Source organism: Ciona robusta, chromosome 8 (assembly GCF_009617815.1).
Source record: "Ciona robusta chromosome 8, ASM961781v2".
NCBI lineage: Eukaryota > Metazoa > Chordata > Ascidiacea > Phlebobranchia > Cionidae > Ciona > Ciona robusta.
The window spans coordinates 1,161,396-1,174,340 of NC_143242.1; the positions used below are offsets into that span (position 1 = coordinate 1,161,396).

A 12,945-nucleotide genomic window follows, 5' to 3' on the forward strand; every position below is an offset into this window, starting at 1 on the left:
TTTTCGTCCAAAAAGGAACGTATTCTCTTACGCCTTTCTCCTTAATGACGTCATAAGCTCGTGCTGAGCTTTTGGTTGAATCTCGGCGCTACAACTTCAACACATTCCTATTGTTAACACCAAATTCACGAAACATTACCATCATCATCGTCTGCTGCATAGCCCAGGTCGAAGTATTTATTGCAAACGTATCAATCCTTTACTGGATAGCATACATAAAAAGACAAATATCCAACCTGTTTTCAACCTCCTGCTGACTAAATAATCAAGGGGACAATCGTTATTATGATGCAAATAATCCGCGTGTGAATTGCTATTATAATCAATTGCCAGGTCAAACAATCGCTATTATGGTGCAATGAATCCACGTGTGAATCCTTACTATTTCGTAATAAACATGCCGCTTGGCTGAGGAAAACATCCTAAATATACAGCAGTGTTACTTCTGGAACCTATCTAGACTATTTATTGCCGCAAATTACATTTATTTTACATACAGCTGTGAGAAAGGTCGTGTTACCAATTCCCACCGAAAAATAACGTATGCGCCGCACGTATACAAGGACGTTAATGACATAATAGTCAACGTGCAGGTGCGTTAGGAAATCGGTGCGCCTGACTTCATTTGCTATATACGACTACTATATGTATCAGTATTATATTACCTCACTTTTTGCTTTTATCGCCTGTAATTTTTGCAATTTCGCGTCTGCAATATGAAAATATTTTGTTTTTTTCTTCATTTTTTTTTCTACATCGTGGGCAATATGCCGACGGTTTGTCCAAATGCGTCGGCAATTGCCAATTGCCGACGTGAGTCTCCAGGGCTGGAAATAGGTGTTCTTTTTCTAAGACGCGCACATGTCATGAATTGCCTCCCTAACAGTTGCGTGTAAAATAAATGTAATTTGCCTGTTAAATAGGCAGGAATAAACTACCTAAATCGGGTCGGTCACTGCTTTATATTTATATACGATATTTTCCTCAACCAAGCAGCATGTTTGTTACGAAATAGTAAGGATTCACGCCTGGATTCATTACGACACAATTGCAATTCACACGTCGATTATTGCAACATAATAGCAATTCACATGTTTATTATTTAGCCTACTCATGAAACATTATTCTCGTTCTCAAACCTTACCCTGATAAGTTTGTCTGTTAAAACGAAGGGAGATCGTGGCGGCTCCTTTGATCGGTGATAGGCGAACACAGCTTTGATCGTGTGTTGTGATACATGAATAACGCATGTTTAATTGATTTTGTTTGTTTCTTCGAGTTTTGTTAAAATGATGTTTTCAAACTTCATTGAACAACCAGCACAAAATTGTTACGTGTTCAATTGTGATGCGAACAACTTTTATGTTTACGAGTTTTAAAGTCAAATGTTGCATTATAAACAATATTGTGACGCAGAGAATTAACGTAGGATATTGCGCAATGCTGCACCTGTCAGTTGAATAATGTTACGTCACACGCGGTATTGTGATGTCGGATGTGGTCCATTTAATGGACTCCATTATCGTAACGGCCAACGGGTTACAGTCTGTCTGTATAATCAACGTATTGGCAATTATATGATGATATTTACATGTCATATTGTTAAGTTTTTTAAACGCTTAACTACAATCAACTGCCAGCCTATCGTCAAAACGTTTCCATTAAATGCCGCACACGTTATATGCATGATTTTACATATACCTACTTACAGCTAACATGTTGTCATGTCGCAACCCCTACGTTTTTATAAAATCGACGCCACTGTATATGTGTGGCCATAGGCGCTGAATGCCTGCCTGCAAGGCCTGCGCAGGCCCTCACAAATACGAGGGTACTCCCGCAGGCCCTGAAATTCTAATGCGTGCGTCATGTTTATTGCCTTTATTGCCAGATAATACTAGAATAACTCGATGAAAGCATTGTTATTTCCATTAAAGTATTAAAATAATAAAAATCCAACATTTATAAATGTTCCAGAAATCCTGACCGCAGTTTTAATGGAGACGTCAGTCAACGTACGTTTCGGTTGCCTGGCAACATATCGTGTGATAAATGCATTTGTGTCTGTGACGTAACAACATTCGGTTCTTGGTAGTTTTAGAATTTTTACAAAGTTCAATCAATTCGGCTTAATGTTTAGTTTAATAATATTCCAACATGTCCAGTAAACACATTTCCATTACCCCACCATCACAATAAAACATCCTAAACTTACAACGCGGTTTACTCCAGTTTCGACGTTATGTATGGGATGTTTGTATGAGACACCAGAACCAGGGTCAGTACAAAACCTGAGGTCATAATTAAATACTGCGCAATTAGAATCGGTGTATCGTGTTGTTAATCTATTCTTAAAGTAATAAAGCCGATCTTTATCAAAGTTTTCTTAACCAGACATAATGCTTTGTTATGACAAAGTGGCAATTCACACGTTGATTATTTGCGTCATAATAGCATTTGATGCGTCGATTATAGAGGTCATAATACCAATTGACGCGTTTATTATGAGCAATCTAGTAGATAACAAACTAAATGTTCTCTGTTTGCGGTGAAGACTGTTTAACGAAATAACCCCACGACCGTATCAAAACTAAATAAGACATATATTGGTCTGTGTTAAATGCAATTTAACATTAACTGTCTAATTATTTAAATCTTTCTTGTATGGTGGATGCTGCTGGATTTAATTTTTTACTTACAGTCAGCGGTCAACATAATCAAAGAGAACGAAAGGTCCTTGAGCATATTACAGAACTCACACCTCTTGTGATAGCGGTTAACCCACAAACATGAAAAGTCTATATTGCCAATCGCTTAAAAATGATTTACAGACGCTTTCAATAAAAACGATTTACAAATGTTTTCATAAAAAAACCCACGAACACAAGATTTATATCAAAATATGACCTTGTTCAACAGCGTTGTTGGTGGTTAAAAAATTATTAGTACAATATTTGGCATACTCTGGCATTTTTAAAGTTCTTCCCTTATGCGTGCAGCGTATACATATTTATATTTGACAGGATTTCACAACACAAACTTGGCACTCCCTTTTTCATAGCTGCGTGTAAATAAATGAAATTTGTGGTAATAAACATAAACAACCTAAATATGCTCCAGAAGAAGCACTGAAGTATTTACTATGTTTTCGTCAGCAAAGCAGCATTTTTATTACGAAGATTCACATGTGGATTCATTGCATCATAGTTGCGACTGTTTGGCCTAGCAATTTATTACGACATAATAGCAATTTACACGTTTATTATTTGTATCATAATATAGATTGTCCCTGTGATTATTTAGCCTACAAGTTGAATATTTGCCTTTTTATGTATGCAATCAAGTAAACTAATAAAGGATTGATACATTTTACACTTTTTGCAATAAATACTTCTTATTAGCGCGTAAACGCAACTTAATACCATGAGCTTTAGTGATTAGAATGGGGCCCCTGGGCGACTTAGGCGGTGGAAAATGTGTATGCTGCATATGCTGTAAATATTATGAGGTATCCCCGATACCCAACATCAGCGCCTATGCTCTGAATAGATTCTGTATTCCCCATAAATTTTAAAATCAGTTCTGTCTGTTTTTTTTATTTGCTTAATAGCATTTTAGACGTTATTAATCAAACAAAGTTGTTTATTTTAGTTACAAGTTGCTTTTGCATCTGGTTTGCTGAAATCCGGATTAGTTCGACCTATCACTGCACCACCACCAGTTATAAACAATGAGGCAGGCAATGTTACTAATTTTTGTCACATTAATATTTTGAAATATATACTGTTGCAGACTGCAGCTTAATTGAAGATATTGTAACAAGATTGTTTATAAACATTTTTTAAATATTGGCTCATGAAGTTTAATATTGCATATTAATATAGCAATCATGCTTTCAGCAGTCTTCATGTATGTATTCATGTTTTAAAAGTTAATGCTCTTGTCAACTATAATATATATATGCTTTTCAGGCTGGTTTACTTCAAAAATTAGATGACATAGCGCCTTTGGATCTGGACTGGGTTGAGCGCTTGGATGTTTCAGTTGGATGCAATGTACAAGTAAAGGTGGAAAATGGTGTGTAATGTGTATTAAAACAATACACATAAATAAATCCCATGTGTGTGTAATGTTACTAATGTATGTTAAAAAGTTTGCTTGCATGGTTTTCTAATTATTTCACAGATAAAAGAAACTCTGCTTAAATCAATTAAGGCTTTTATGTTAAAAAAACTTTCTAGTCTAAACCTAAATATTTTTTTAATCTGGAGAAACAATATTTATCATTACATTGATGTCTAGAAAAGATTTTAAGATGGCATGTTTTTTAGTTTGATTCGAAATTCTGTACTGTTCATTTATTTTCCTGACTTTGGGACAAACAAACATTTGTGGGACAATAAAAACAATGTTTTCAACAAAATGCAACTTAACTTGAATAAAAGAAAAACAAATTAACAAAGTACATGCCTATAATACAAATAGTATTCATTCAACTTATGCATTATGCAGTCCATATTTTCCAGAAACTTAGAACCTTATCCTTAGTTTTTACACAAAAATTCAAAAACAAAATATCTTCAACACATATTTAACAGCCTTGTTCCAAATTAATGTTTCTTTTTTATCTTATAATTCCTTATTTTTACTTAACTACTTCCCTTCAAATAGGAATGTGCCGAGCCCGAACTCAAAAGCTCGTGCCCGAGCATCTCCTTTCTTTGACGTTCGTCGCTCGGCTGAAATCTGGGCCGAGCGCTGAGCCTTATGCCATTGCTATAATGTTGCATGCGAGAGCAAAAAATATTAAAAATGAAAAAAAGTGAAGCTACTAAGAGATAAGAGAATAGTCAGCATAGCTTTTTCTTTAATTATTCTACGTTCGTTGTGAATATGCTCTCTCGCAAGTAACGAATCGCAATGTCAGCGAATTTGCCCATATCGAATTACAGCTGGTGTCAAATTACACGAGCCCGCAATGTTCCCGTATCTGATTTTAAATAAAAGCCAATAACTTCTGAACTTTTTTATAATGAAATAAATAAACTGCTGCAACCATGGGGGCTGTTTTGTTGTAATGACAGACCCCATTTCCGCAAACACGCACGCAGACAGAAAGTGCTAAAACACGCGTTGCATCCAATATTACTTTCTTTCGCTAGGAATTGGAACATGTTTCATTTAATTGTTACGTCACTTGTTCTATAACAACATAACTGTAAGTTATGACGTTTCATAATGTAACAATCGGGAGGAATGTGCCCACTTCTAACCAACCATGAGATCAAAACATCGTGTATGAGCTTCACATGTTTAAGCTCTGCGCCGGCGTAGGAAATAAACGAAGACGCATGCGGTAGCATACATTTCACACCTAACAAGCTAAGCAATCGTTGTGAATTTATTCTTGTGAAAGATGACGTAATGAAACTCTGGTTCTCGTGCGGTGCCAACAAACAATGTTTTTTGGCTTCTGTCCAAGCTCGACCAAGACGATACTTTGTAATATCATATTACAATTTCTGTTGGTTCCAATTTACTTATAGCGTCGCCGTCGTAAATAATCGTTACATTATCCAGGATGGCGTAAAACTTACACCAATGTTTCATTTATTAAAAAGATGTTTTGGATTTAGTATAAACAATGTAATATTAGTCTTAATTTACCGCATAAAGTAGAACAGATATATTAGTGTGCAAGACCAATATCTAAAGCGTTTGTATCGTGTCAGACATAACGTTGACTGGACGTAAATATCTGTATGACAGTCCCCTTTTGCATGTGCTGGTTGCGCCACTGGGTGCAACAGTTATAAATACTTTATAATTGAAAATTTGTTATTGAAAGTTACGAAAGGAGATGTTTCTTTCACCGCAAACCACGTGTTCTGTAGTATTTTGATTAGCGATGCTTTTCGACTGAATAGAAACGCATTCTCGTACACCTTTCTCCTTAATGACGTCATAGGTGCTCGTGCCGAGCTTCCAATCGGCGTTCGGCGAACCCGAGCATTTACAACTTCAGCAAATCCCTACTTTCAAATATAGGCTTAGTCACAAGGTCTACAAATGACATTCATCAGACTGAATAGACGACAGGGTACAACCTATTTTAAAGCTCAGTTTATTTACAATGTACTTAATGAATGATTGGAGCAACTCTGAGGAATGAATTAGTTAAGGAAAGGCACAATAAACTAAATAACAGTACACTACATGCATTAAATGCACAACTGATGGATTTGTGGTTGCATCACCACACGTGACATTTACTGGCGATAATGTATACATGTACAAAGCTGATATACGTCTTTTTCCCCCAAAGTCTATTGGATAGGTGATTCAAAAGACTGATGATGTCTTATATCGTCGTCATGTTTTTAATCGGTTCAGACCTCCGTAACGTCGTCGTTATTTGGGGTGACGTGCTGCATAGTTGTGGGGTGACTTTTGCAATCTTCGACCGGTGTGGGCTTAATTGCGATAATGCCAGCAGTGTTTGTGTCTAAGGTTTAGGTGCTTTGGAAGTGGAGGTTTTGTTGTGTGGGGTCGGTTGGTGATCTATCAGATCTATCAGTGTATGGCTGATACCTGCGAAGAAATTTCCGGTTGTGGACAGTTGCCCGAATCGGAGATGTTCATTGGTACTACATACTGGTCGAACTGTTGTACTTCTTGTCCCATTTTTTGGGAATCGTTTGATATGATTTTGCATCCGGACTGTATCCCCTACAACTAAGGGTGTCAGCTGCTTGGAATGTTCCGACCATCGCTCGTGGGCTTTCATGTGGTTTCGCAGGGCTGCTTCTCTCTCAGTTATAAGGTTTGGCCATGTGGATAGATAGGAATAAAATCTCTTATTGGTCGTGCAAAGATACACATCGCTGAGAAGAAGCTGGTGTCTCTGTCTGGGGTGTTGCGGTATTGCAGCATAACGCGTCTGTGTCGACATTGCCTTTAGGGCCGTGGTTATCGACGATCATACGCTTGACAGTCTTCACGCTTATTTCTGCCCTGAAGTTACTGTACGGTAAGGCGGCGGATGAGGTACGATGATGTACATCTCAGTCTTTAAGAAATTTCGTTGCATCGGATGCACTAAATTCTGGTCCTCTATCTCATGTCAGTTTATCACATATTCCGTGTGTGTTTTACAGAGATATTTTACAGAGACAGGTGATTAAGCCACTGGAACCATCCTTTGCATGTGTGACGAAAGGCCAATTTGAGTACCTGTCGACCACGACCGAGTAGTTTGCGCCAGCATAATGAAAATAGTTCGGGCAGAAAACTGAAAGGAGTAAAGGAGGATTGTTGGTTGGGCGCCGAACCCGGGGTTTCAATTCTGGGGTTTATGAAAATATAATAATTAAAGAGAAAGCTACGCTTACTAGTCTCAGTATCTTTTAGTAGCTTAACTATTTTTTTCGTTGTTAATCTTTTTCGCTCTCGCATGCAACATTATAGCAATATCATAATTCGATATGAGCAAGTTCCTTACTTTCGTGAGAGCTAATTTGCAACGAATGAAAAATAATAAAAGAGAAAACTACGCTGACTACTCTCGGTCTATTTTAGTAGCTTTAGTTTTAATATTTTTCGCTCTGGCCTGTAACATAGCAGTAGCATAAAGCTCGCTCGACCCAGTTTTCAGCCGAGTGCCAAGCGTCAAAAAAGGAGACGTTCGGTTTAATTGGAAATGAACTAGAGACTGACCAATATCAATTTTTTCCACCGATACCTATATTTGTCACTATAGCTAAACATATGAAATGATCAGTTTTGATCAAGGAATGCCTGTATTCAAGATATTGCAAGTTATAGAAAAATAGGTTGGTCCACATGTTTATAGAAAACATGCATGTTGAAACTAGGACGCACATGAACGCTAAACTACAATGCACGTGGAGCTTACACTACGACACACGCAAAGGTCAAACTACAACGTAAGGTAAAGGTTAAACTACCACGCACGTAATGGTTTAACTACGACGCACATTAAAGCTAAACTATGACTTAGCCTAAAATATGACGCACTTGGACGTTAAACCAAGGCGCATGTAAAGGTCAAACTAGCATGCACGTGAATGTTAAACTCCGATGAACGCAAGACGCACGTGCACATTAAACTACCACACACGTAAAAGTCAAGTAGGACACGTCGATTTTTTACCGACAAAGATTATTAGTAAAACGTAAATATCGGCCGATATATCAGTCGACCTCTAAAATGAACTTCTACATGACACTCTAAAATGCGAGTACGTATTCATTTAGAACGTGGCGATCCCGTAATAAAATGTTTTTGTACCAGCATGTACTCATGCATAAAAAGGTTTCAAATCACAGATATATTTGCTTGATCGGTAGCTCTAAATACAATCATCTAACGTCTGTATAACATCGTACATTTTCCAAGAATAAGAGATGCAACAGTAGCTAATAGCTAAAATGTCTCTTAATTATAAAAAATGTTATCGTATCTAGGAATGAAAATTAAAAAAAAAAAACTTTTGCGTTTGTAGGGCTTTCGAGAAAAAACATTTCACAACGTCGTTTTAAAGGTTGCTATACTGGGTGAGCCATTTTTGTTTCGTAGGTAATTACGAATTAGGCGTTTTCGCACCATGGTCATTAGAGCTCTCTGTTCCCGCAGAAAAAGATGGGATCTCCAATGTTAATGCATAAAGTATGGTCTATGGTGCGAAAACGCCAAGGGCGAAAAATTCGGCAACCGACCATTATGAAGCAAAAATTAATTCATCATTTTATAGCTCATGATCCAACAAAACTACCATTGAAGGGCCAATACCTTGATTTATGTGGGTACAATTATTTTCCCAATAAATAAAAACAGGTTCGGAATTCTAGATTCAAAATAAAGTATTCTAGGATGTCCTAGAGGCTAATCGTAACTCTCAATTCATGACATGTGCGCGTCTTCGAAAAAAAAAACCTATTTCTATAGTTTAATTTTATCCTGGTTTGAGTTTGACTTTTATAATCAGAAAATGAACCCCTGCAAAATTCCCAAGGTAGGTTTGCATACCCTACACCATATAAATTAGAGATCGACCAATATATTGGTTCACCGCTATTATTGGCTGGTGTTTATGTTCTACCGATAATTGGTAAAAAAGCTCCAATATCTAAATAATTCGTGCGAAGCGACGTGCGTCCTACTTGAGTTGCTCTAGTGGTTTTACCTACAAATGCTGTTCGTGATAAAAGGATTTTTAGGGGATTGTCCTTCTTTACCCAAAGTACCCCTTTGTTTTTTATTACGATTTTCTCTTCAAGTAATAAACAAAAAAAATTGTTTAACATTATTTATCATACCTTGATGTCTGGAAAAGATTGTACAATTTATTTATTTAATCAAAGTTTTATTTAAAAATTTGTGCTGTTTTTTCCCTCACTTTGGGGTAAAAAAAAATTTGCAGGTTAATAAAAAACAATTTTTTCAAAAAAAAACTTAACTTAATTAAAAGAAAAAAAAGTTAGTCATACAACTTATGCATAATGCAGTCTATATTTTCTAAGAAACCTTAACTTTTCCTTACTTTTTTCACAAAAGTAAATATCTCTAAAGAATTTTTAATGGCTTTTATCCAATGCTTCTCTTTCCTCTTATAGTTCCTTTTATGTTACTACTTGCTTTTAAACATAAGCTTACCTACAAATGACATTTATTAAGCGGTTTGCGCACATATAGCGTTTCGCGACAAAACGTGCATCTTGCGACAGGGTTGAACTATTTAAACTTTTCCGCATAACGCAAAAGCGGAGAAGCAATCGTTGGCTATCTCATGGTTAAGTTTAGGCAGGAATTGTTGATTTTTTTATATTAAAATAGATGATTGTAACTTCTAGCAAGTTATTAATTGTGTTTATAATTTATCTGGGAAAGAATATCTTATGATTTTGACTTAAACGTTTGTGTGATTTTAATTCCAAGAGTGCTAGTTTCAAAGTTTTTCAAAGCCTTGAAGTACTTTGTTGTTAATAATTTGTAACACTAGATTAAATATTAACTGTTATTTATATATGGATTTAGATGCCCAAATGTCACTTAAAGGTACCATCAAAGTTTTCTAAAATAATACAGCTTTTAATTAAATCGCGAAAAAAAACGCTTTTAATTAAATCGCGAAAAAAAACATTTGGCTGCTTCGACAATGCATGGGTTTTCCCACAATCATAATAACTGCTTCATTTTTGTAAATATATAAAAAAAGTAGAAATGTAAATTTTACTATGTTTTAATTTTTCGAGTGAACCTAGTTACATAGCAGATTATGCTTATGCTGGCTCAATTTTTTAAACCTAATGTTCAACTCGAACAACTGACTTTAGTACAGCAGGAACCAGCGAGACATATTGAACATTTTAATATAAAAATGTGTTAAAACTTAAATAATAAGAAAAAAGTGCAAAGTCAACATAATTATGTAGCTATGTTCAATCAAAAATTAAAACATAACAACGTCTATGTTTTACAATATATTTTATATATTAATAAAGTAGAAGCGTTTATTATACCAAATCAGAAATAAAATTCAACATTTCTCCAGTTAAATTTGCATTTTTAAAACTCATTTTTTTATCAAAAGCCGTTCCATATTTTCAAACTTTGATGGTACCTTTAGATCTCATTTGAGCATATCTATTAATACAAAAAAAAATAATATACATACATAACTTTGAAGTTTATCACTAAGTTAATATTGGTTAGTGTAGATCCAAAAAACAGAAATGTACCCTTTCCCATAAGGCAATTTCCGGGTAAAAAAAAACAAAAATAAAAGGTATGAAATATTCGTAAAATTTAAAATTAAAATATACCAGCAGCAAAGTAATTAAATATCTAGCAAATAACTGCACTCTAGTAAGTTTATCATAAAAGGCCTTCTCACAAAAAAAGTTTGGCAAACCCAATAGAAAGTTTTTGTCATTTCTTTTGTTTGATTTATTAATTGTGTTTCACCAAAAACATAGTTACTACTTAGAATAAAAGTTAGGATAAAAAAATATGTCTGAATATTCTTTTTACCCACAAAAGCTGTTCTTCGCGATAAAATGTTTTTAAGCTGGCTTAGGAGGGTTGTCCTTTCTTACCCCAAGTACCACATGGTTTTTATTACCCCACTTGAGACTTGACTATATATTATTTTGAATGGTTTAACTTACTATAAGTTTGTTTGATGCCTGTATAGGTGAACAAATGTTGTTAAAATAACCAACTGTTTTAATTAAAGAGAAAGATGGGGCAGACGATAAAACGGATGTACACAATGATTTTCGACGAGAAGTATGTTTCTATGAACAAGCACAGTCCTCTGTAATTATAGCAATGAGGAAACTAAGTGATGCTGGTGTTGAGACAAATCGACCGAATGATTATTTTGCTGAGATGGCAAAAAAAGATGACCACATGAAAAAAGTAAAAAAAGATGGTTTTAGTCTGGATGAATATATGTTAAGTTATATATCTTTTCATGTTAGAGCAACAGGGTTTGTTTTCACATTTATTTTATTTCGAGAAATCACATAGTTTGTTGGCTTGAGCAGTGGAATTGGGTTAATCTTTTTTATTTCGAGAAACCACCCGCAGAGTCACTAGATGTGATTACCTGTGTTTAGGTTGGCGATAAGTTGTTGGCATTAAAGAATCGACAGGAGATGACAGAAAGAAATCGCAACAACTTTAAGCTACGCAAATATGGTAAACAAGTACAGAGGGCAGTTACCCTTGAAAGGCAAATGAAGAAAAAAGAAACGCTTAACTCAATTAAAAAATACAGAAAAGGTAGATTGCTTTTATGAATATTTTGCATTTGTCTAATTTTTAACATTTTTAATGAAGGAAAAACAACAAATCCTGATTTTCTTGATGAAACTTCTAAAGAAAACGGACCACATGGGAAAAAAGTTTCACAATTTCAGAAATTACAAAAACAGAAGTATGTAGTTAAAGTTGTGTGTGATTAGCTTGTGTGACAATGTTGCGTTCAACAGTGTAAAGAGAAACTATCGTGATCAAAAATATGGTTTTGGTGGAAAGAAAAAGGGACAAAAACGAAATACTAATGAGAGTTCAAACAATGTATCAGGGTTTAAAAAAAATGTACATGGTGCCAAGGTAAGTTAAACTAAATTTGTTATTGTATAGATGATAATGTATTTATATTTGACACGTCACTGTTCATTAGCATACTTCTCTCTCGTTTTTTATATAGAACAAGTTAATTGTACGGCACTCGCTTGACTTACTTTCATTGTTTTTATTTACTTGTTCGTATTCAACTCCTTTATTTATTTGTTTGAATTTATCTTAAATTTACTGTCTTTGTAAACATTAATCTACTAGAATAGTAGGATTTTTACAGACCCCATTTAATGATAATCACGAAAATAATGTTACAGAATTATTCGACAGTATTATCACGACTTTATAAAACGCCCGTCAAAGCTGATTACTGTTTTAAAATATTAAAAAAAATGTATGTAAAACAGAAACAGTAGATTTTAAATAAGTAAAAAACTGCCAAATGGTAAGGTGCTAGTGATGTACCAAAGTTTCGGTTTAAATTCGGCCGTCATGCTTTTAAGCAATGCTAATCATTTCGGATACGGTTCTATGGGCTATAGCACACACGCATTTTGATAAACTTCGTCATATTTGCGACCAAATATGCTCCCGATCGTCGATAAAACACTCGCCCTTTCTCTTTAAATAGTGCACGCATCTGCGCCCGATCGTTGATAAAGAAACACATGCTTTTTCTCTTTAAATAGTGCACGCGTCTGCGCACGATTTCCTGCACATTTTTAGCACTAAGCAGAATACAAAATGTAATTGTAAAATGACAAAATGTAATTTGTAGAGTTTTCGTATTATTTTTTTACACTCTAAATAGTTTTAAGCGAGCAACCACGAGTAGT

General features: G+C 35.1%; 1 protein-coding gene across 3 annotated transcripts in view; it reads left to right on the plus strand.

Annotated features, from left to right (window-relative positions):
• LOC149732045 (putative rRNA-processing protein EBP2) overlaps positions 1-12,945 on the plus strand; it is a 37,129-nt gene that overhangs the window by 17,889 nt on the left and 6,295 nt on the right. For 2 of the 3 annotated variants that reach the window (XM_089882178.1, XM_089882179.1), the window contains exons 2-7: positions 3,652-3,735; positions 3,972-4,077; positions 11,259-11,443; positions 11,644-11,809; positions 11,867-11,963; positions 12,019-12,142. In XM_089882178.1, the coding sequence (XP_089738304.1) occupies positions 3,652-3,735; positions 3,972-4,077; positions 11,259-11,443; positions 11,644-11,809; positions 11,867-11,963; positions 12,019-12,142 (762 nt within the window). The remainder of the gene's footprint in view (positions 1-3,651; positions 3,736-3,971; positions 4,078-11,258; positions 11,444-11,643; positions 11,810-11,866; positions 11,964-12,018; positions 12,143-12,945) is intronic. The other variant, XM_089882181.1, reaches the window with a different exon arrangement.